Source organism: Danio aesculapii, chromosome 3 (assembly GCF_903798145.1).
Source record: "Danio aesculapii chromosome 3, fDanAes4.1, whole genome shotgun sequence".
NCBI classification, from domain to species: Eukaryota; Metazoa; Chordata; class Actinopteri; order Cypriniformes; family Danionidae; genus Danio; species Danio aesculapii.
The window spans coordinates 33,845,716-33,868,509 of record NC_079437.1 but is presented as its reverse complement, the minus strand read 5'-3'; the positions used below and the strand labels follow the sequence as shown (position 1 = coordinate 33,868,509).

The following is a 22,794-nucleotide window of genomic DNA, read 5'->3' as shown; positions in this document are numbered from 1 at the left end:
AAATGCCAACTGACCCAGCCGGGGCTCGAACCAGAGACTTTCTTGGTTTGAGGCGACAGTGCTAACCACTGAGCCACTGTGTTGCCCTTCTAGAATCATGAAATAGATAATAGTTTGGTTTTTAGATTAAAGGTTTCTCTATTTCCACCTGGGGATACTCATTCCGAGGTCCCTAGAGACTATGCAGCACCATTGATGCGATCCAAGACCTGTTAAGAAATGATCCCAAGGTATCCATAATCCTGGACCAGGCTGTATCCCGAGCTGATGCTGTGGTGGCCATGGAGTCCATGGAGTCCATGGGACTGATTCCTGAAAGACCACAGTGACAAACAAGTCCCCGCATTGATCCTGTGGGCCAGCCTGACCTCCCGCAGGTGCCCTACTCACACATGCAGCTTCTCCACGATGGACGTCCAGCTTCTCCAGCCTCCGGCACCTAGACTGCAGCTCCACACAGGAAGTTTGGCCAGAAGAATAATGGTCGTGCCCAACAGAGCCTGGTTTCTTTCAAGGTTTTTTTCCTCTTCACTTTGTCAATTTTTGAAGTTTTTTTCCTTTCCACTGGCTTGCTCGGACTTGTGGAGCTGCGCTTCGGTAGATTTGCTCTATTGTGTTTGAACTTTCAGCAGTGAATCTTAAACCACACTGAACTAAACTAAACAGAACTTCAATTCTGAAATCTGGACTTTACTAGAACTTAACTTATGTTAAGCTGCTTAGACACAATCTATATTGTAAAAACGCGCTATATAAATAAAAATGAATTGAACTGAAAGGTTTTGAATGCCTACTGTGGGTGCTAGTAACCTTTTAAACAGTCTGTGAGTACTTTTTTGTCTGTGAGGATGTGACTGTTTGGATTTGATCGCAAACCTCTGATTAATGTTGCAAATAAAGCTACGAGTATTAATGTAATTTAAGTAACTGAACCAATGAACTGAAATGAACCAAGCGAGTAGCAATAAATATTACACTGACCTCTATTGACAACCCGGCGCTGCAGGAGGCGCTGTAGAGCAGGTTTGATCTGGCTAGTGAGCAAAGAAGAAGAAATGATCTCAACCTGGTTGGTTGTTTTTGTTTACAGTCTGGTCTGCATTTAAAAGATCCTGTAAATAAAGAAGTTTACTTCAAACGCATGCTGCTTGCTGCTTTAGAAGCTAGTATAAAATGTGAGACGTTGAATAAAACGTTTTGTTTTCAGTATTGATTTACAATGAGAAAAGTAATCGTAGGAATTGGTGGGTGAGTAAACTAAACGTGCTCAGTTCGAATGTTATGTAGAGTATATGAGTTATACATGAATTGCTGTGACAGGATGACAAACGGGGGAAAGACCACTCTGAGTAAAAGTCTTCAGGAGCTTCTGCACAACAGCTGTGTTATTTCTCAAGATAACTTTTTCAAGGTGCCATACTCGATTTATATTAATATTCTGAATGTAAATATGTTGTTGTACGTTTGCAATTGTATGGTTTGGTCATTTATACCCAACAATGTAGTTGACAAATGTGTGTTTGTTTCTCAGGATGACTCTGAGGTTCCTGTTGATATCAGTGGCTTTAAAGAATATGACAGTAAGTGTTGTGAAATCATGTTTTGATTGAAATAAACAATATATGTATTTTTATTTATTTTTTTATTATTACAAAACTCATCTTCAGCTTTGGGCGCCCTGCACATGGACAGAATGATGGGAGACATCGGCTCGTGGCAGGAGGATCCTGTGGGATTCATGACATCTCATGGTTGTGCAGTGAAACCCACAGCATCAGAGCCGAGCAGTGCGTTTGTTCTTATAGTGGAGGGATTCCTGATTTTTAATCACCGGTAACTTCACAAAAAAAAAGTCACAATAAATCTTACAGGACCCACTTGAAATCCTTAACATAATGATCATGATTTTGAAAATTCTGTCCTCAGTCAAGGAAAGTTTGTAGCAGTTCTTCAAAGCAACATTAAATTATATCACCTGATTTAAGATCCAAATGCATGCTTTTGCAGATTGCCGATGAATTATCAGTGCTCCAAATCATAGAAATTATTCTAACTAAAACTAATAGTGTGCTTGCAGGTTTGCTGCAATTAAAACCAAATTTGGTGTGATTGCTCTAATAGTGCAGTTGATGCTGTTCATTAAAGTGTAGGATGTAAATGCATCTCCTTGCAGCAAATCTTAGTGCATGATTAAGTCATTGCTTCTGCTATTTTAACTCCTTAAAACAAAAAGTAAACAAATACATGAAAGTATTATAGAAGTAGTTAGAAGCATTTGTCTGGTTCTTTTCTGATGATCAAACCATTGCAATATTCTTTCTTAATTTAAAAGTAAAATTTTATTATTTTGTGTATTATTGGTAACTAAATTTTTAAGAACAAAAACTGTACAAAATGCATTTTTTATTTTATAAATCAAAGTATTGATTAATTGATTATTGATTACTAAATTTCAGTTGATGACAGTTGCTCATTTTACCATTGATCTTGTTTTCATGACAATCACGCTTTTAATTTTATTATATATGTACATACTGTATATTAGAAATTGTATACATATTGTAAGAAATTGAGCGTATATTTTGTATAAATGTATATTTTAACCCTAATAATCTGACAAATAACATTAACATTACATTAAATGTTATTTTAATGGCATGTTTGCAACTAATGTTGGTTACTCCCTGAATTAAAAAAAAAAAAAAAAAAACAAGTATGGCCAGGTGCCTGTACCATGAAGCTGGATAGCCAGTTAAGTTTTAGATTAGTTTGCACCAATTTTGGGTTTTAGGTACCATGAACGTAGCTCAGCTCAGCTGTTCCATCATACCATGGCAACAAACAAAGGTTAAAACTGAGCTGCCTTCATGTTTCCTAGAACTTAAGATTGGTGCAAACTATACAGACACAGTTTTGGTCAAATTTTTGGTCCTGTAAAAAAAAAATACACATATTTCCCAAGAACCGTTTAACATGGAGAAGTAAAAGTTTTAATTTAGTTATTGTAATTATTTATTAAATTCTAACTAATTTCTTTTGCTTTTGATATAATGACAGTACTCAATGTTTCTAGTTATTTTGCAACATGCTAGTATCTAGTTTAAAGTGCATTTTATAGGCTTAACTAGGGCAAGTTTGGTTAATTAGGCAAGCTAGTGGATAACAGATGTTTGTTATGAAGCGAATAAAAAAATAAGTTAAAAATAATAAAAAATAAGGGGATCATATTGAATTTTATTTTTTAAAAACTGCTTCTATTCCAGTCAAACAAAACAAATAAGACTTTCTCCAGACGAGAAAGTAGTATAGAAAATACTGTAAAACCATACCTAATCTATTAAACGTTACTTTGGGAAATAGTTTTTAAATGATACAAATTTTGCTTCATCTCTATGTTTGATTCCACAGTTAAATATATATATATATATATATATATATATATATATATATATATATATATATATATATATATATATATATATATATATATATATATATATATATATATTTATATATGAGGGGTTTACTTGGACAAAAACAATTTTATCCTCAAATACACAAGTGAAATATCTTGTTTTGCTTGTTACAGCAGAAATGTGTTTTATATAGCCTGTTATATTAAACTGTTAACAAATCTACAGTTTAGCAAATTGATATTTGTGCTTTGTTATTCATTCGTGTGAATGACCTCAGGGTCACTAAAACATGCTTGTTGACCTTTGGTTATGGATTGCATCATTTATTGTGATTGTGTTTCATGTGTTTTCATGGATTCTTGTCTTACCTCTAGGCCTCTTAATGCTTTGTTCGACAAGAAATACTTCCTCCAGATCCCTTATGAGACCTGCAAAGAGAGGAGAAGGTACGATCTAGACTCCTGTCAGACGTCTCTAGTGTAATAAACGTATCATTAAATGAAGTAAAATCATCTCTTTAATTTCTCTCTATTGGGCAGCTCAAGAGTCTATGTGCCTCCAGATCCACCAGGCTACCTTGATGGCTACGTTTGGCCCATGTACCTAAAAAACAGAAAAGCGATGGAAGAAAGTGTAGATGACATAGGTACTGTAATATTATAAATCGCTCTAATCACAGAGTTGTGGTAACCTGTGAAAGTCTGGCTGAATGTCTTTGCACTTTATACAGTGTTTCTGGACGGCACACAGAAGAGAGAGACGTTGATCTCAACAGTTTTTGCAGACATCCAGGAAATGCTTCTGGTTACAGGGAGATGATCTGTCATTTGAGTAATTCAGCATTTACGTAATATTGAAGCACACTTGCATGAAATTCCGTTTTTTCTGTGTTTGCATGTCATTGTCAGATTGAGAGGACCACACTTTGAAGCCGTTTATTCCCGCAAGTACACTTTTATCAGCACATTCTTTATAGTATTCATTAATGGGCAATTTCAATTCCTCATTAAAGTGCATTTACTGTTATCATGAAGCCTAGAAATCCCTCAAAATAAGAGAAGCTCATCATATTTTCTAGATAATGTATTAATGCTGATTTAAAATGGGGAACTTGTATTGAAGACTTCCGATTTTAGTGTGTGTGTGTGTTGAAGTGAATTCATAAACATGATTTTATATACATAGAATATAGAATACTTGTGTTTCATGTTTAAAAACAATATTTGTTTAGTGAAAATGTCTAAATGTGAGTGAAGTATGAAAAAAAATATATAAATAATCTGACTTGAACTTATCAAAATATGAAAAATATGTTTAAGCAGCATGGCCACATATACGAATAGGTGATAATATATGTGATCATCATTTTTTTTAAATTATAATTTAGATATTCATTAAAAACATCTTACTGACACATGGGTAAACCCAACGTGGTGTGAAGGATAGTGGCAATCAAACCGGCTTAGTCCCCAATTTATTAGGGGTTTTCACAGCGACATGAACCAATAACTATTCCAGCATATGGTTTACATAACGGATACCCTTTCAGCCGCAACCCTGTACTGGGAAACACCCAAACACTTGTATTCTTACACACACACACACACACACACACTACATCCAATTATGTTTACCCAATTCATCATTAGCACATGTCTTTGGGCTGTGGGAGAAACCGGAGCATGCAAACTCCACGCAGCAATGCCAACTGGTCCAGTTTGGACTCGAACAGCGAACTTTTGCTTTGAGGCAACAGTGCTAACCACTGAGCCACTGTGCTGCCGGTGTTCTGTAGATTTGTCCTACCTTGTCAGGTTGTCCTATCTCCCATTCAAAAAGTAGGTGGCACATTTTGATGATGCAATATGCTACCCATCAGATTTTGCTACCAGTGTAAATTTTAATGCACAGTCTTCGTTTTTAAATCAAACTTAAATATGACAGTTATGCAGCAAGACAGGATCTAAAACATTTGAAAGTTAAACAATAAGACAGTTTTTCTCTTGTGTTTTACCTAATCATGATTGTGTCCTTTTTTCAGTCTGGTCTGCACTCATTACATGCCATTACATAACTTATTAACTCATTCTTAGGTAGAAATGTGTATTTTTTGAAAAGATGCTACTGCAGGAACATCTTTAATTTATGTATAACCTTAATACAGCTTTAATACAGCTCAGAATGAATAACTAAAGAATTTTTATCTTAGATGGTTTTTTTTTTTGCTTTGTTCTTATAATAGTACTAAAAAGAAAACATCTTAACCTAGATGGAATTGTATATTTATGTATATTAAAATAAAAAATGTCCTGGCTAACAAACAAAGAGCATTCTTGGAGCCATTTGTTATCTTAGATTCTGTAATGCTTTTTTGTGCAGCACAACGATAATAAATGTGCTTCAAATACTAGGGTGATGCAATTAAACGGGTTAAAATGAGATGTGTCTTGTTAGAGGTGTTATGCATTCAACATTTGAAGATGTACCGCAAAGGTGAATGGGCTATCAGAACACCTTGTTTGGCAACACAAAGCCTCATATTCTAGACTTTAAGCACACAGTGTCTGGAATGTTATTTCAGAAACAAAGTTGTCACAAAGCGAGAGTTGTGATCAACTTTTCTCTCCTAATTATCCAAGATTTTTCTTGGTTTGTACTGGATTTTATCCAGTGGGAATTCACTTATTACAAACTGTATTAGGCATAAGCCTTTATAAGAAAATCTGATCATTGCATGATGCACAGTCTGACAATGTCATAACAAAGATGTACAGTGAACAGCTGCTGTCTTAACAAAAGAGAAGAAATGTTGTTCAGAGAAAGGGATTATATTTTTAAAGATTTGAATGGAAAATGTATAAAAATCAGGGTATACACGGTGTCTTGAAATGTCTTAAATTTCAATAACAAAATTTTAGGTCTTAAAAAGTCTTAAATTCACAGAAAAATTGACTTGTAGGTCTTAAATAATTTTAAACGGGTCTTAATTTCAAATGTAGAGCTACCCAATCAGCCCAACACCTGGATCCAGTTACCAACAACACATCTCAATAAAACATTTGTTTACAATTTATTTAACACTATGGTTCCTCACATTAACATTTGTAAGTTCTCCATGTATTTATAGACCATATGTGGTGAGGACACTGACCTGGACAGAGCGTTGTACATTTAGTTTATTACAGTTTTTAAAGCTTGTCAAAGAAAAGTATGTATGGTTTGCTTGTTTTGACACATTTTTAAACTATTATTCATTCATTCATTCATTCATTTTCTTTTCGGCTTAGTCCCTGCATCACCACGTTGCCCTAAGTATTTTTTAAGTAATTCAATTTTTTTGGAAAGTAAAAATCCTTACGGTTTAGCCCTTTGTAAGTCTTAAAATTAATTCATAATGGTCTTAAAAGGTCTAGAATTTGACTTGCTGAAACCTGCAGAAACCCAAAAAAATGCTGCAGGTTCCAAAAAAAGAATAGTCCATGTTGATTTAATTGAGCTTTAAATATATTACAACATTAATTTATGTTATTGATGCAATTAGTTGTCCATTGTAGATCATCTGAATTCACTAAATGAATCAAGTAGTTATTTTTTACGCATTTCAAAGCAGAACTCTTGGAAATGTGTTTGATTTCAGTTGCCTGAGATTTGCTGACTAAGATGTTTGTGGTGGAAGTCGTAGGCTGTAGCGCGTGTGTGTGTGTGTGTGCGTACGTGTGTGCGTGTGTGTGTGAGAGTATATATACATTTCAGTGCAGACTTAAGATCTGGTTTGCTTCCTGTGTTTGAGATGCTCTGAAGAAAATGAGAATGAAGTCTCTGCAGTTTACCTTCCTGTTGGGTGTTCTTTGTCTCAGCGGCTTTGTTGAAAGTGCAGGTTAGTGTTTTGTGTTTTATTGTTTTACATTTGGGCAGTTTGTGCATGTTACAGCAGTATTTAAACTACTTTAGATTTGACCTACATTGAATACTTTTTTGTTGTACAATAGCATCATGTCTTAATATTGAATGGATAGTGTGTTAAAGATATATATTTACTCACCTTCATGTTGAACCTACATGTTTTTCTCTCTTCTTTAGGACATGCAATATTTTTTTTTCATTTCCACCTCTCTCTTTACCACATTAGACATTGAAACTTAAAGGCATATACTTCACCTAAAAATGAATATTAAGGATTACCAAAACTGTTTGTTTAGCACCATTCAAATGTGTTCTTTAATGTTCCACAGAAGAAAGCAAATGCTATCTATGTCTGATAATAGTGTAAAAAATATAAACATACTGCATATTTGTATGCTGTAAACTGATCCAGACTCTTTCTTTGAATCATTTTTCAGATTTGATCAAATTTAAAGGTGAAAATGCAACCATGAAGTGTCACATCTCTGAGGAACAGGTGATGGGAGTGTCTCTGTACACCCGGCATGAGGATGAGCTGCAAGTCGTATACTACCATATGATGTCAGATAAATTAACTATTAAGTCTTCTTATGAAGGACGTGTTAAAGCCAAATTTGAAGGCAAGACTCTGACTGTAGACATCTTGAACCTGCAAATGAAAGATGCCGGTGCCTACTGGTGCAAGTGCAGTCTTCTATTGACTCGTGTGTGTAAAATGGATCAGTCTGGTGTTCTTCTTATGGTTCGTGGTGAGTAGTTATGTCTTATATACTTTTAAATATCTCTACTTGCATAATATTAAGTAATTATAGACAGTTTTGAATACCTGTTGAAATAAGTATAGTTTTTGTTGTGCTCTGATCGTTTTAGCTGTGATGTATTGTTTTATATTTGTGCAATAAATCAATCAAAAATTACAGTGAAAATTAAAGAAAAAAATGGGTATCACTTTATTTTTTATGGTCCCTTTAATGCATTTTTTAAAATTTTATTTTAAGTTCCATTGCATCTACGTGCCAGCTAATTCTCGATAGATTATAAGTAGACTGTTAGGTTGGGTTAGGGTTAGGGTTAGTGTAAGTTGACATGTACATGCAAAGTTTCTTATAGTCAGTTATATGTCTGTTGAAGGAGCATATCAACAGATATTAAGCTGACAGTCTACTAATACTCAAATGAGGAGTAATTGGCATGTAGTTGCAATGCAACGTTGTCAACAAAATGTGCAATAAGGACCATCAAAATAAAGTGTTACCAAAAAAATCTATTTCGAATGAATGCCTTTTAACTTTGATAATAAATGTTTTCTTTACAGCAAATCATGATTAACAAATCATTTCTGAAAGCTTGAGCGATGATGCTGAAATTCAGCTTCTATATAAATATAAAAGTATAAATGACATTTTAAAATATAGACATAATGAAAACTTCCTTTCTACAAAAATATTTCACAAAATGTTGGCTATTAAATGATAAAACTTAGGGAATATACGACATTTCAGAAACACTAAAAATCTCAATTGCAAATATTTAGTTTAGTCTAAAATACAAATATTTAGTTTAGTCTAAAATACAAATATTTAGTTTAGTCTAAAATACAAATATTTTGTTTAGTTTATAATACAAATATTTAGTTTAGTTCATAATACAAATATTTAGTTTAGTCTAAAATACAAATATTTAGTTTAGTCTAAAATACAAATATTTAGTTTAGTCTAAAATACAAATATTTAGTTTAGTCTAAAATACAAATATTTTGTTTAGTTTATAATACAAATATTTAGTTTAGTCTAAAATACAAATATTTTGTTTAGTTTATAATACAAATATTTAGTTTAGTCTAAAATACAAATATTTAGTTTAGTCTAAAATACAAATATTTTGTTTAGTTTATAATACAAATATTTAGTTTAGTCTAAAATACAAATATTTTGTTTAGTTTATAATACAAATATTTAGTTTAGTCTAAAATACAAATATTTTGTTTAGTTTATAATACAAATATTTTGTTTGTTTATAATGCTTGTTTTAAAAGCTACAGCTAGTAAAGAATATAGGAAAATATCTCTTGGCAATCAGATTAAAGAGAAGATTATTCTTGTCAAACCAGCAAAATTCCGTTCACTCAAACTTAATTCAGGGTTTCTGCGGGGTGTTAAAATGTCTTATCTCAAAATCCAAATTTTAGGCCTTAAAAAGTCCTAAATTTACTGAAATATTGTGTTGTTGGTCTTAAATCTTTTTTTAAACGGGTCTTAATTTTCCTTTGTTCTTGTATAGCTACCAAATATGGCCAAAACCCATACAATCCATCACGATAAAAGTTTTAATTTAATTTAATATTTTATTTAACTCTATTTTTCATAATGGTTTAACTATTTTCCTTACAGTAACGTTTGTTTAAAAGTGCTCAGTGTATTTACTGCTGAGGATACTGACCTGGACAGATTGTTGTGCATACATTAATTTTATTATAGCTTTTAAAACTTTTAAAACAGTTTATGTTGGAAAAGAAAGTGTATGGATACAAGTAGAGCTTGCTTGGTTTTACACAATAAATCAATATTTTGCTAAGAAATAAAATGTAAATATTTAAATTTTTATTAAATTATTATTGTATTATTAAATGTATTAAATAAAAAAAATTTATTGGGCAAATAAAAATCTTTTCCATCTGGGCCATTTGAAAAATTCCTTAGCCTTTAGCGCTGTATGGGTCTAAAATTTAATTCATAATGGTCCTAAAAATATCTGAAAAAGTCTTAAATTTAAGTCTGTGAAACCTGCAGAAACCCTGTTAATTGGACTTTCAATGAAAATTGTTTTAATGCAGATAATTTTGAAGCAGGATACGCATGTTTGTGTCTGTGTTTTGGCTTTCCTGATCTTACATTTCTTTTGTAGACCGAAAAACAGAGCAAGTTGCTGCTTCCACTGCTGCTTCAAAGCCTGGAGGCATATACAGCTTTCTGGTCCCAGTGGTGGCTGTGACTGCCAGCAGTGTGATTGTACTCTTGTTTCTGGTACTGGGAGTGTGGATCGTGCCCAAGGTCAATATCATTCACGTAAAACACAATCCATATCTTTAAATCTGAAGCCTATCAACATTTTTGTAAATGCTTTGCACTTATGGTAATTATAAAATAGCTATTTTATAAGACATTTGACCAGTAGTGTATGTATATATATATATATATATATATATATATATATATATATATATATATATATATATATATATATATATATATATATATATATATATATATATAGGACATATACATAAGTCTGAGGTCAGTATGGGGTCAGTAGGATTTTTAAATGTTTTTAAAATAAGCTTCTCCTGCTCATCAAGGCTGCATTTATTTCATCAAATACAGTACAAATTGTAAAATTGTGAAACGTTATTTCACTCTAAAATAACTGTTCAAAACTAGTTTATCATTTAATTGAATGATTTATTCCAGTGATTTTAAAGAGGAATTTTCAGCTTCATTTTCAGAAATCACTCTAATATTAATTATTGTTATTATTATTATTATTATTATTATTATAATGACTGGTGTAATAATGTCACTTGAAACTAAAAACAACAAGAAAGCAGCTATTTAAAATTTTGATAAATGTTTCACAATTGAACTTTTTTTTTTTTTACAATTAATTTTTTCAATAATTATGAACGGAATAATTTTCTTATATATATATATATGTATATGTATATAAATACTGGGGTGATTCAAATGTCCGGTTAATATGAGATGTGTATTGTTAGAGGCGTCATGCATTCAACATTTGTAGATGTTCCTTTAAGGTGGATGGGCTATCAGAATACATTTTTGGGCAACACAAAGACTCATATTCTAGACATTAAGCATATGGCATTTTTAGGCATTTTTTAGCTGGTGTGTATAGAGGTTAATGGTCTTTTTTCTGTTTTGCCCCAGATTAAGGAGATGAGAATAACCGCAGAACAGGGAAAAAGGTCTATAAATGAAGTGTACGAGGTCATGACTGTGAAGAGGGAGTACAGATGAGAAATCAACACAGTGATCTCAGGTTCTGGGCTGATGTTTTTGTGTGTGTAGGTGTGATATTATCATCAAACATTGTTACATGACAGCAACTCACTGAAATTTATCTCTTCAGGGGTTAAATTATTGTTATTATCAATATAATAGCCTGAAAGAATGCAAACCTTTTGTTATTTTGACCAATTTTGTCATTTTATGCTGTAAAGGCCATTAGGGCATTATTATTTTTACATTTAATTTGAAAGAATGTCATAAGTATTTGACAGATATATATATAAATATAATATATATATAAATTTCTTGTTTATATACAGATGGAAATATATGAGTAAATAAAGAAAATGTATAGAGAAATATATATACACTTAAATATAACATTTATTTTTGTACTGTTAGTGAGTTCTATCAGATTTGAGTTTTGTTTGTATAATCTACCTTTGTTGATAAATTCATTCATTTTCTTTTTCGGCTAAGTCCCTTTATTAATCTTGGGTTGCCACAGTGGAATGAACCGCCAACTTATCCAGCATATGTTTTACGCAGCTGATGCCCTTCAAGCTGTAACCCATCACTAGGAAAAACCCGTTCACTCTCATTCACACACACACACTACGGATAATTTAGCTTATTCAATTCACCTATAGCGCATGTCTTTGAAACCGGAGCACCCGGAGGAAACTCACATGAACACGGGGAGAACAATCAAACTTCACACAGAAATGCCAACTGGCCCAGCTGAGGCTTGAACCAGCGACCTTCTTGCTGTGAGGTGACAGTGCTAACCACTGCGCCACCGTGTCAATCGATCTGTTGATATATCATTTTACAAATTCAGAAAAAATCTGTTCTATCCTCTTCTGTTCTGTGTGTATTAAATATGAGTTTTATTCCGTTTTAATGAGGTGTAAGTTGTTTAAAAACCTGAATGTATAGTTTCACCAGTGCGCATTGCTATACAAGAACAAAAATAACAAGACAACAAAAAACAGGATGTGAAAATGTCCCTTAGTTTCAGTCTGTGCTGTATATGTGACTTGCGGTCTGTAGTCTGCTTCAAGTGTCCTTTTGCACATTCTGCTTCTCAGATGAATATGCAGACATTTTCCTGTGGCGTAGCATGTTCAAGACCACTTATGAGCAAGCCTGCATCTCCTTAAGAGAAGCTCACCAAGTGTCATCTAACTTTAGTCCCCCAAAGCATAAAGATCGAAACTTCAAGTGTGAGAACCACATTGGAGAGTTACCAGAAGTCAGAAGACACAGAAAATGTCAGCTTAAGAGTCTTTGCCAAATCAGTTTGTCTTTGTTTATATGTTATTTCTTTACATAAATGACTTGTTGTATAGACTGTACATTGAAAATGACATGTAGTTCCCATCAGGAGAATGTCAAAAATAAAGAAATCTGTAAATAAACGTATTTTTTTAAAGTAAGTTGTTTACTGTAATGTGTACTTGTGACTGGAAACACAACCAGCAAAAGGTTTTGGTTTTGACAGCATAGGAAACCAAATGAGTTTTAGTCTTTCTTGGTTGTTTACTAAAACCCATAAACCACAAAATCTTTTTTTATACACTTTATACACCCCCCCCCCCATGAGGTGCTTGTGTTTAAAGCCCCTCCATCATTACATGTGGACCAGGTAGTGTAGATTTCTCACCATGTAAACATTAGACAAAGCTTCAGTTCTAGAAGCATGAGACCTTTAATAAACTAAACATAGTTTTGATAGCAACAGTTTTGTGTGTGGGTTTAAATGGCTCAGTCTCAAAGTAAAAAGTCCATATATAGCTACTACATGATGTTGTATACCACCTGAACAGTGGTGTAGTCCTTGCTATACTCACGTATACTCAGTATGCCTACTTTTTTCCACGAGCTGTTTGGGTATTACGACTTCTGAGGATCATACACTCGATATACTCACTTGTTTATGTGATTAAACGTCCCTAATTTATGTGTATTCACGTCTCCTTTAACAGTATACTAAATGTTTTTTAACTCACATCTTCATTTGTTGCAGTTGGTGCATTTTTGTTTAACTTGCACCATTGCGTATTAAAATGTGTTCCTATTATAACTTATATTATGATAGTGAAATATGTAAATTCGTCTTTAAGTTTTTAATATGTTTATATTTATGCTATTATGAATTTTTAAAAAAAGTGGCAGTTTTATTTAATATATTATAATAATATTTTATTTATTTAATTTAATACCTGGATAAAAATGTACTTGAGTATAGGCTAGTATATATATATATATATATATATATATATATATATATATATATATATATATATATATATATATATATATATATATATATATATATATATATAGGCTCATATACATTTAAATACAGCTCAATGTACTCAGCCAATCTCCGGGTCTGCTGGGGTCACTATTACCTAAGCATAAATAACTGAGTTGGGATTAAAATGAATAAATTTGTTCAAATATTTTTCTTTTTTAAATGAATAGTTCACCCAAAAAATTGAAAATTGTCATCATTTACTCAATCTTTACTTGTTCCAAACCAGTTTGTCTTTTTTATTCTGTTGAACACAAAAGAAGATATTTCAAAGAAAGCTGGAAACCTGTAACCATTGACTTTTTTTTCGGAAGTCAATAGTTACAGGTAACTGATGTTTGGTATGTATATGTGTATATATATATATATATATATATATATATATATATATATATATATATATATATATATATATATATATAGAGAGAGAGAGAGAGAGAGAGAGAGAGAGAGAGAGAGAGAGAGAGAGAGAGAGAGAGAGAGAGAGAGAGAGAGAGAGAGAGAGAGAGAGAGAGAGAGAGAGAGAGAGAGAGAGAGAGAGAGAGAGAGAGAGAGAGAGAGAGAGAGAGAGAGAGCTAATGAATCAAAGAAACATTGACACTCGTTGTTTCCTTGCCTACTTTTAAAATTTGGATTGGGTGGGTAATAGTACACCACCTTTTTTTTAGGACTGCACCTGAAGTACATATAACTCACTTGTACAGTAATGAAGACATGCAGATTTAGACTGAATTTTGAAATAAAATATTTAAAAAGTAATAAAAAAAAATAACTTGGAGGGGGGAAGATATCAAAAACAGTAGGAATGTTTTCTATTTTGCTATTTTTTATATAATACATTTCAGATTGTGGATGTTTAACATTGCTTTTAGTGCTTTCTAAAAACACTGGATTAGCATTTTGTGGAAGAACATGGTAATAAAAATCACTTACAATTTACTACACTGAAAAAACACTTTCAAGCAGTACTTCATTTAATAAAAAAATTCTCTTTCGTTTCAATTTAATATGGTTTGTTTTATTTTAATAATTAATATGTTCAAAACATAGTTAAATATAACTGTTCTTGTTTAAGAGCTCAACTAAGAAATATTTGTTTTGACCAATGTAAAATGTTTAGGTAATTAAGGGAGGTGCATGTAGTGCTGACAACTAGGTGAGATAAAAAATATTGGGCCCACTGGTGTAAAAATAGTGAGAAGAAAGCACACAAAAAATACAATTTTAATCTTTAAGTCTACATATGTAAACATATTTACTCAAAGCCAGAAAACAAACCAAAAAATATATAAGTATGACATATGCAAATAAAACATGAACCAAATGCCTTTTTTTGTAAATGAATAACAGAAATATATGCATATTATCTAACTAGAAATCCAGGAGACATTTTAGCTTGTTTTACACAGAGATTTACACAAACAAAACTTCACATGTTTAGAACATAAGTGAATTTAAATTAATTGACTTTCACCTACAAGACAAATATGCTTTGCACCAAGTTATGTAAAATTGTTCTCATGGAGAAAATATTCATTCTTTCATTCTCTTTTCAGCTCAGTCCCTTTATTAAACAGTGGTCGCCACAGAGGAATGAACTGCCAACTCATCCAGCACGTTTTCCGCAGCGAATGCCCTTCCAGCCGCAACCCAACATTGGGAAACACCCACACACTTTTGCACTCACAAACAATAGGCCAATTTAGTGTATTCAATTCACCTATACGTCTTTAGACTGCGGGGTAAACCCGAGCACTCGGAGGAAATCCACGCCAACATGAGGAGAACATGCAAACACACAGAAATGCCCGCTGGGGCTCGAACCAGCAACCTTCTTGCTGTGAGGTGATTGTGCTACCCACTGTGCCACCATGCGCCACAATTTAGATGTGAACATTACCCTAAATTTCTTTACATTGGATGAATGAAAGCTTTTTTACAGTGTACAACACCTAATAATAAAAGCTACGTGTTACTTTAAGCTGAAAATATGCAGACAGAAATGTCTTATCCATGTTATTTGTTTACTCCTACAGTTCCAGCAATCTGTTGTGTCGTCATACCTTCATCCATAGGCGGAGTTTCCACAGGTGTGTGTCTGTGTGGACAGGTAAAGCTGGAGGTGTATGGGAGTATTAGATTAGATCAAACCGAACTCGTAGGTTTAAGTTCGAATTAAACGCAAAGCTTTTGTCCGTGATAGGTACATGTGCTTTACGGAGCGACAGAGAATTTCTCCTCACCGATAGATCATATTTCGGATGTACAGATCTTACACACGGACCTTATAGACTGAAGTTGAAATTCTCAGGAGAAAAGGGAATCAATGAACATGAAGAAAACATACTCAGGTGAGTACCTATTTCATTTTAACGACCGATGTGACATTTGCTCTCATGGCAGTAAATCTTCATTATTTAACCACTGTAAAGTGAAAGCAAACTTAAAATATACTGTACTCTATTTTTAAGTGAACTCTATTGTAAAATATGCATGCAAGTTAGAATTTATTAAATAAAATGGCAAGCCATTACCTTATATAATAATTTGAAATTGGCCTAGGTCTTTGTGACAGGAAAACACCCGCCATAATTTATTTCAGGCTACATTCAGTAAACAATCTGCTTCATTTGCATTGCGTTTGCGTACAGTAAGTCAGATAGATTCGACCTGGTGTATAAATATAATTTTTTTGGTGTGTTTTTGTAGATAATCCGATCAACGTCTGCTCTTGCATGACTCTCAGATTAATAGTTTCGTTAAGGGTGTAAAAGAATGTCCGCTATTTATTTATAACCGAAATGTAGTATCCTTTAAAACTCTACTTGTTTAAAAAAAAAAAAAAAAAAAAAAAAAAAAATCAACAATAGCTACAACTTGGTGTCAGTTTGTAGTTTCACTTTTTAATTTGCCCACTTTCAGTAACCTGACATTTGCATATCTTTAACTTAAATTATCATGTTTCCTGTTCATGCGATCTGTATGGAGCAAGTCAAACAATTTCTGAAAATACTGTATGTGAAATAAGCACTAAACTTGTAGGCTAATAGGCTAATGTGAAAACCTTTATTGTACTAAAGGTAAATAATAAGGCCACACACCTATTTTCAGTTTTTCACATCCATACACTGTAAAAAACAAAAAGAAGTTGACTCAACTTAAAATTGTAAGGAGACTTGCTGCAACTTGAGTTGAGTTAATCAAGTAAAAGTAAAGTTAATCGTAAAAGTAAAGTTAATAGGGTATATGCACAGCTATTGTTTCTTCCCATACTGATAAACTTCCGGTGAACGGTTAATGTGACTTTTTCTCATTTTATACGGTTCCTTTTACAGCATCGAGGTTGTTCATTCATTCATTCATTTTCTTTTCGGCTTAGTCCCTTTATTAATCCGGTTTAGCCAAAGGGGAATGAACCACCAACTTATCCACATGCAATTAACATTAACATGCAAACTCCTCACAGAAACGCCAACCAACCCAGCCGAGGCTCGAACCGGCGACCTTCTTGCTGTGGGGCGACAGCACTATCTACCGCGGCACAGCGTCACCCGCATCGAGGTTGTAATGTAATTAAAATACAATCAGTTAAAAGACTTTGGCATTCATTTAATTGCTCAAGCATAAAACGAAATGAAAAGTCATTTAAATGCACGAGCCGGTAAGGATTAGGAGGCTAGAGCCATTGAATATACTGGGGTAAAATAAATGTTCATATGTTAAAGACATAGCGTGGGGGAAAATGTAATTTAATGCAGTGCTTCTTGTACAATCTGAGACCCACTTTATGTTGGATATTACTCAGCCATTGGAGATCGCTTATTTTTAAAGAAAACAGACCTTAAACACACAGATTTTGCAATGGCATACAGTTCACCAGAAGCGCTTGACCTAGGTTACTGACAAATTAAAAGTCCTTTTGCATACTTCTGCATATACCCTATCGAGTCAAGTGCAGTACTTGACAGTTGAGTCAACTAAAAAAAAACTCTGCAGCAAGTTGCCTTACAATTTTGAGTTGTCAACTTTTTTTTACAGTGTACTTTGCTCTTAACACTGACAAAAATGTTCAATATTGAAGCATTCACTGTTAAAAATGCAGTTTCACACAATTCATTTATGTTTTTCCAACACATATCGAATAAATTAACAAATTTAATTGGATTCAATATAAAAAATTAAGTTGTCCACTCATTTTAAATAAGTGGTTTGAACAAGCAGTGAGTGTTTTTGAGTGTTCTCTTAAAGTTCCTCTTAAGTGGAACCCAAAATGGCATCAGTGCAAAAATAAATAATAATTTTGATACTATATATTTGGTCAGGGTTGTCTAACATTTCCTAATCCCAAATGTGTAATTAAGAAAATCAAAAAGTAAATTAAGAAGTCATTTAGGCTCTTCAGGAAAGAAAACCTCAAGAGTTCTTTAATTGTGTAAATATTTATATAGTGAATGCAGCAACTAATTTGTGCACCAATTTCATGGGATTTCCTGTATTACAGTGGCAGTGCATTATGTAGCACGAGGGAACATTCATTGCATGCTCCCTACACCGTTTCCCTTTGGTTGTGCAATGGAGCCTGCGGCGCTACATAGAGGCCTTCCATTGAACAGCCGCATGTTGCTTCCCTGTAATCTCGACAGACGCATAAGCCGAACTCTCTGTGTACACAATGATTTGGCAGGAATGTAGAGTTTCCTCGGGCCTGCCAAAGTCATTGTCACAGCACACCCAACTCCTTGCACACACATGTTGGATCATGTAATCAGTCCGTCCTTTTTTCTCGTCTTTCCCTGGCAGCATGCAGTCTATGTGATCTCATACAGAGAATATCCCTCAAGTACAGCCTTGGCCTCCACAGCGAGGTCCATGGTGCTTAAAGGGAGACTTCACCCAAAAATGCACGTTCTGTCATCAGTGACTCACCTTCACCTTCTTCCAAACCTGTAGGACTTTGTTTAATATTTTGGAATATTTAGAAAAAACTGCTTTTGTCTGTAAAAGTTACAGACTTAAAAATAAAGATGACAGGAAGAACTAAAAAAGAAGGGGGTTCACAGTGACGATCTATAATAGTGTTTTTTGGTTTTCCGACAGAACGTTTTTCCATAGTGTGAAGAACATTTGAACACTTCCATTCGTTCATTCATTTTGTTTTCGGCTTAGTTCATCAGGGGTCACCACAGCGGAATGAACCGCCTACTTATTTAACATATGTTTTACACAGCGGAGGCCCTTCCAGCTGCAACCCAGTACACGCAAACACTGGGAGAACATGCAAACTCCACACAGAAATGGCAACTGAAACAGCTGGGACTCGATCCAGCGACCCTCTTGCTATGAGGGGACAGTGCTAACCTCTGAGCCACCGTGTCGCCCCATTTGAATACTTTAAAAAACTTTTCGGCAGAACAAAAAAATTGGTTGCCCCACAGAACAATCAATCCCAGTAAATAACCTATTTTTGGGTTGAAGTAAAAACACAGCAACAACATTCTCCGAAGTATCTTCTTTTGGGTTCACTGGAGAATAAAAGTCGTACTGGTTTGAGGGAGAACAATAATGACAGAAGGGACATTTTGGAGAGAAAGATCTCTTGAAAGTCTTAAACGCTTCAAGTGTTTCAATGATTTACGTATATTTCAAGTGTGCACATTTGTCGTGCAACGCCCTGAGCACCCGAGGTAAATCAGTAACTCACAATAAGAACTAATCAAACACTTGCACAATAAGGCTGTGCTAGACATGTTCGCGCATAGTAAATCACACAAATCAATTTATAAGTCATGACAAACTGTCAACTCTGTTTAATGCTTGGATGAACTTCTGATTCGTGCAAGGTTATGAGTCATTCTGCCTCCATTTCGTGTATTGGACAGCGTTAAGTGTGAAGATTATCTACAAAAAATGAAAATCTGCATTGCAGCACTTCCCATGTGGAGTTCTGCATGCTAAAAAAAATCTCTCCATCGTCTCATCTGGAAGTGAATCATATTGAGCGGATGAATGAATCTCTTTGTTAATCCTTTATTTTGGATGGTTGCCCAACAGAGCTTACTGAGGCAATAGAGACTCTGCACTATAGTAATTTCTTTTTTATCAGTATCTGGCTCCTTTTCCTTCATTGCTTCCCTCCCCTTTCCTGACCGGCCCTGTCATCACAGTGGAGCTGACAGGTGAGTCAGCGGCAACACAAATCTCCTGTGAAATTAACCCGGGCCCAGAGCGCTTTGAAATTCCTCTCTGCTCCAGAGGCATGTTGACTCGGACGGTTGATCACAGTCATTTTCAGTGCCGTCACACATTTCACATGTGCTAAAATGTCTTCTTTTGACAGCACTTTGACTTGACACTGAAACTGACAGATGGTTTGGACTTTTCTCACCTCCTCTGTGTCTCTCAGATTTTGTGTTTGACTCTCAAGACTGTTAGCTTGTGAATGCGGACGAAGGAATGACACATAATAATCACTCGAGTTCATCTCTCAATAATGACACAAGTTCATCTCAAAGGATGTGTGTGTGACTAAGATTGCTAAAGATTGTAATTATCACATGTCCTGCCAGCATCATCGTTTTCATGAAGAATATATAAACATTGGTTACAAAGTTAAGAGCTTTGAAACTCAAATTCCAAAAAACCCAGGCACTTAAAAAGGTTCCATCCCTACTGAAAAAAACAGTTTAAACCAGCCTAAGCTGGTTGGCTGGTTTTAGCTGGTTGACCAGCCTGGTTTTAGAGGGGTTTTGGCCACTTCCGGGCTGGTTTCCAGCCATTTCCAGCCTGGTCTTAGCTGGTCAGGCTGGAAATTGACCAGCTAAAACCAGCTAAAACTAGCTTGACCAGCCTGGTTTAAGCCTGGACATAGCTGGTTTTGGCTGGGCTCCCAGCGTGGCTAGGCTGGTCAAGCTGGTTTTAGCTGGTCATCTCCCAGCCTGACCACCTAAGACCAGGCTGGAAATGGCTGGAAACCAGCCCGGAAGTGGCCAAAACCCCTCTAAAACCAGCCTGGTTGACCAGCTAGGGATGTAGACTAAATGAACAAAAAGAAAGCCGAAAAATTAAAACCAGAGCAATAAAAACATAAATAATTAATTAACATTTAACTTTTTTGTTTTAATTGATCTTATTTATCTTTATTTTAATTGATCTTTGTTCTTATTTAACTACAAACTACAAAACCTAGTTTAGACATTGAAAATATTGTAACGCACACACACACACACCACTTACCACACAACAACGTCCATTAGTGCACCTTAGCAGTACAAAATAGTTACATATAAATTGTTTGATTAAAATAGATAGCTGAGGTGCTTCAGCAGCCTTGTGAGTACTGGAATTAGCATGCAAGCTAACCAATCCCCTAATTATGGTGTCATTCACAACACTGCATGTGTCCCATACATTGATTTACTTGTGGTGGTGTGGGATGTTTGCACACATATATAGTCCTGATATAGTTAAAATTTGTACACAACTGCCATTGATTTTCAGAACTTAGCCATTTCAGGCGCTTATTGTGAAGTAACAAAACCTCCAGAAAGTATAGTGCTGTGTTAATGCACCTAAATCATTAATTAGCATATTCAGGTTATTATATCATACTTACAGATGCTACACGGGTATTGAGCCAACATACAAAATTCTACATTTTTTATGCCAAAAATCATTAGAATAAGAATAAGTAAACATCATGTTTGAAGAAGATATTAAAGGGCCGGTCCAAAGTGTATTTTTAGGGCTTGGTTGTGTTTATAAGATGCAAAGCAATGTGTGCTCATGCTTCATTTGTAGAAAATCACATTATTTTATTCATATATCTTACTTTGAGTATGTACAGCTACTCAGCTAACATGAAAACGACTGTCATATTTCCTAGTTCCTTTGAAAGGCCCGGCCTCAAGAGGCTCTGAATGGTCAGCTAACATAATATGCTGTGATTTGCGGACTGAATACTGTCCATCAGAGTTGCTGTTAGCAGTATCAGTTTGAGCCTGAATTAGACAGAAAATGACACAGAGGACACAGCTGAACCGCATGACTGCTCTCTAAAATAACATCTGACAAGTGTCTTTCATATACATAGTCATATTCAGGTTATAAGCATGTGTAAGTAATATGAAATGTTCACATTTCTTTCGCGAGTTTGTTATTTAAGTTGTATAATACGGCCGCATAGAGACACTTGTAGCGCTGCTGAAGATTGTGGCTGTTCACATCGATTTGACGGATAAATATGAATTTGTAACTAAATTGTTAGCGGTGTCAAACAGAATTTCCCATTGTTTACATCCTTGTTTACGTCCTTGCTGTAACATACTGTTAACACTAGACAATGTGCATGTCATAGATCAAATTGATCAAATAAATATACTTACAGGTTGTGGCTCACAATCCACAGCTTCTGCAGTTATGGTTGAAGCTGCTCTTTCTTTGAGGAGTTTTTAGCCGAGTCCAGCACTGAACTGGGAGAGATTCTGGAAGTTCTCCTTTGTCAAATGCTAGCTATATATATATATATATATATATTTTTTTTTTTTATAATTCTCTGAAAAATAATTGAAATTAAACTGTAGGGACTTTTCTCTTTGTGTCGTGTCTTTTGGAAGCCCAAATACAGAAACAGAAGAAGCTCTGTGGAAAAAGCAGTGTTTGGATGCCAGTTTAGCTTTCTCTGCCATAACATTACAGCACCTCTGGCCACATCCATTTGCTGCACAGGGTGTATGCGCACAGTGAATGCATGTAACCTGAAGCATTTGTGATCTCACTAGCCCGGATGTATTTTTTTTTGTAGTCCCCAAACTTCGTTTACTGTAGGTTTTGCTAAGCTAACTCTGTAAAAGCCAATGTCTCCCTTTGCATTGAACTTTGAGCGTATTACATTCAGAGATGTTGTCTATGTTCACACAGCTACATTACACATCAACTAAAGTTTAACATATGATATAATTTACTTTATGTAAAAATTCATTTTTTAATTAATAATGTGTATTGTTTAGCACTTCATTTAGACAGCTTTACATGTGATTTTCTCAATATTTAGATTGTAGTATTGCAAATCTGAACTCTTAGGGTTCCAGATTTAATAGTTGAATGTTGGCCAAGTATTGCCCTGTCCTAACAA

At 34.3% G+C, this 22,794-nt stretch overlaps 3 protein-coding genes across 5 annotated transcripts in view; all 3 read left to right on the top strand.

Annotated features, from left to right (window-relative positions):
• The first annotated feature begins 1,035 nt into the window (after window positions 1–1,035).
• LOC130221359 (nicotinamide riboside kinase 1-like) lies at window positions 1,036–7,291 on the top strand. 3 transcript variants are annotated; one of them, XM_056453798.1, is made up of 8 exons: window positions 1,036–1,248; window positions 1,321–1,411; window positions 1,532–1,580; window positions 1,668–1,833; window positions 3,791–3,862; window positions 3,956–4,062; window positions 4,147–4,247; window positions 7,207–7,291. In XM_056453798.1, the coding sequence occupies exons 1-7, from the start codon at window positions 1,220–1,222 to the stop codon at window positions 4,233–4,235; spliced, it is 603 nt and encodes a 200-aa protein (XP_056309773.1). In that variant the 5' UTR covers window positions 1,036–1,219; the 3' UTR covers window positions 4,236–4,247; window positions 7,207–7,291. The 3 variants fall into 3 exon arrangements, with proteins under 3 accessions (XP_056309773.1, XP_056309774.1, XP_056309772.1); XM_056453799.1 differs by lacking the exon at window positions 7,207–7,291 and having other exon boundaries at window positions 1,036–1,244; window positions 4,147–5,593; XM_056453797.1 differs by lacking the exon at window positions 7,207–7,291 and having other exon boundaries at window positions 4,147–5,593.
• LOC130221358 (uncharacterized) lies at window positions 7,213–12,783 on the top strand. The gene is made up of 4 exons (XM_056453796.1): window positions 7,213–7,293; window positions 7,757–8,068; window positions 10,224–10,369; window positions 11,264–12,783. The coding sequence occupies exons 1-4, from the start codon at window positions 7,221–7,223 to the stop codon at window positions 11,351–11,353; spliced, it is 621 nt and encodes a 206-aa protein (XP_056309771.1). The 5' UTR covers window positions 7,213–7,220; the 3' UTR covers window positions 11,354–12,783.
• A 2,984-nt stretch (window positions 12,784–15,767) lies between these two features.
• The window catches only part of septin9a (septin 9a), a 132,181-nt gene continuing 125,154 nt past the window's right edge, over window positions 15,768–22,794 (top strand). The window contains exon 1 of the mRNA XM_056453789.1: window positions 15,768–16,015. Within this exon, the coding sequence (XP_056309764.1) occupies window positions 15,991–16,015 (25 nt within the window). The 5' untranslated portion in view covers window positions 15,768–15,990. The remainder of the gene's footprint in view (window positions 16,016–22,794) is intronic.

What these genes read in the sequence shown, in the direction of transcription:
- LOC130221359 (XM_056453798.1), top strand. Translation starts at nt 1,220, where the DNA reads ATGAGAAAAGTAATCGTAGGAATTGGTGG. An exon ending in CTCAAGATAACTTTTTCAAG is followed by an intron (nt 1,412 to 1,531) that starts GTGCCATACTCG and finishes TTTGTTTCTCAG; the next exon opens with GATGACTCTGAGGTTCCTGT. An exon ending in TGGCTTTAAAGAATATGACA is followed by an intron (nt 1,581 to 1,667) that starts GTAAGTGTTGTG and finishes ACTCATCTTCAG; the next exon opens with CTTTGGGCGCCCTGCACATG.
- LOC130221358 (XM_056453796.1), top strand. Translation starts at nt 7,221, where the DNA reads ATGAGAATGAAGTCTCTGCAGTTTACCTTCCTGTTGGGTGTTCTTTGT. An exon ending in CGGCTTTGTTGAAAGTGCAG is followed by an intron (nt 7,294 to 7,756) that starts GTTAGTGTTTTG and finishes ATCATTTTTCAG; the next exon opens with ATTTGATCAAATTTAAAGGT. An exon ending in TGTTCTTCTTATGGTTCGTG is followed by an intron (nt 8,069 to 10,223) that starts GTGAGTAGTTAT and finishes TTTCTTTTGTAG; the next exon opens with ACCGAAAAACAGAGCAAGTT.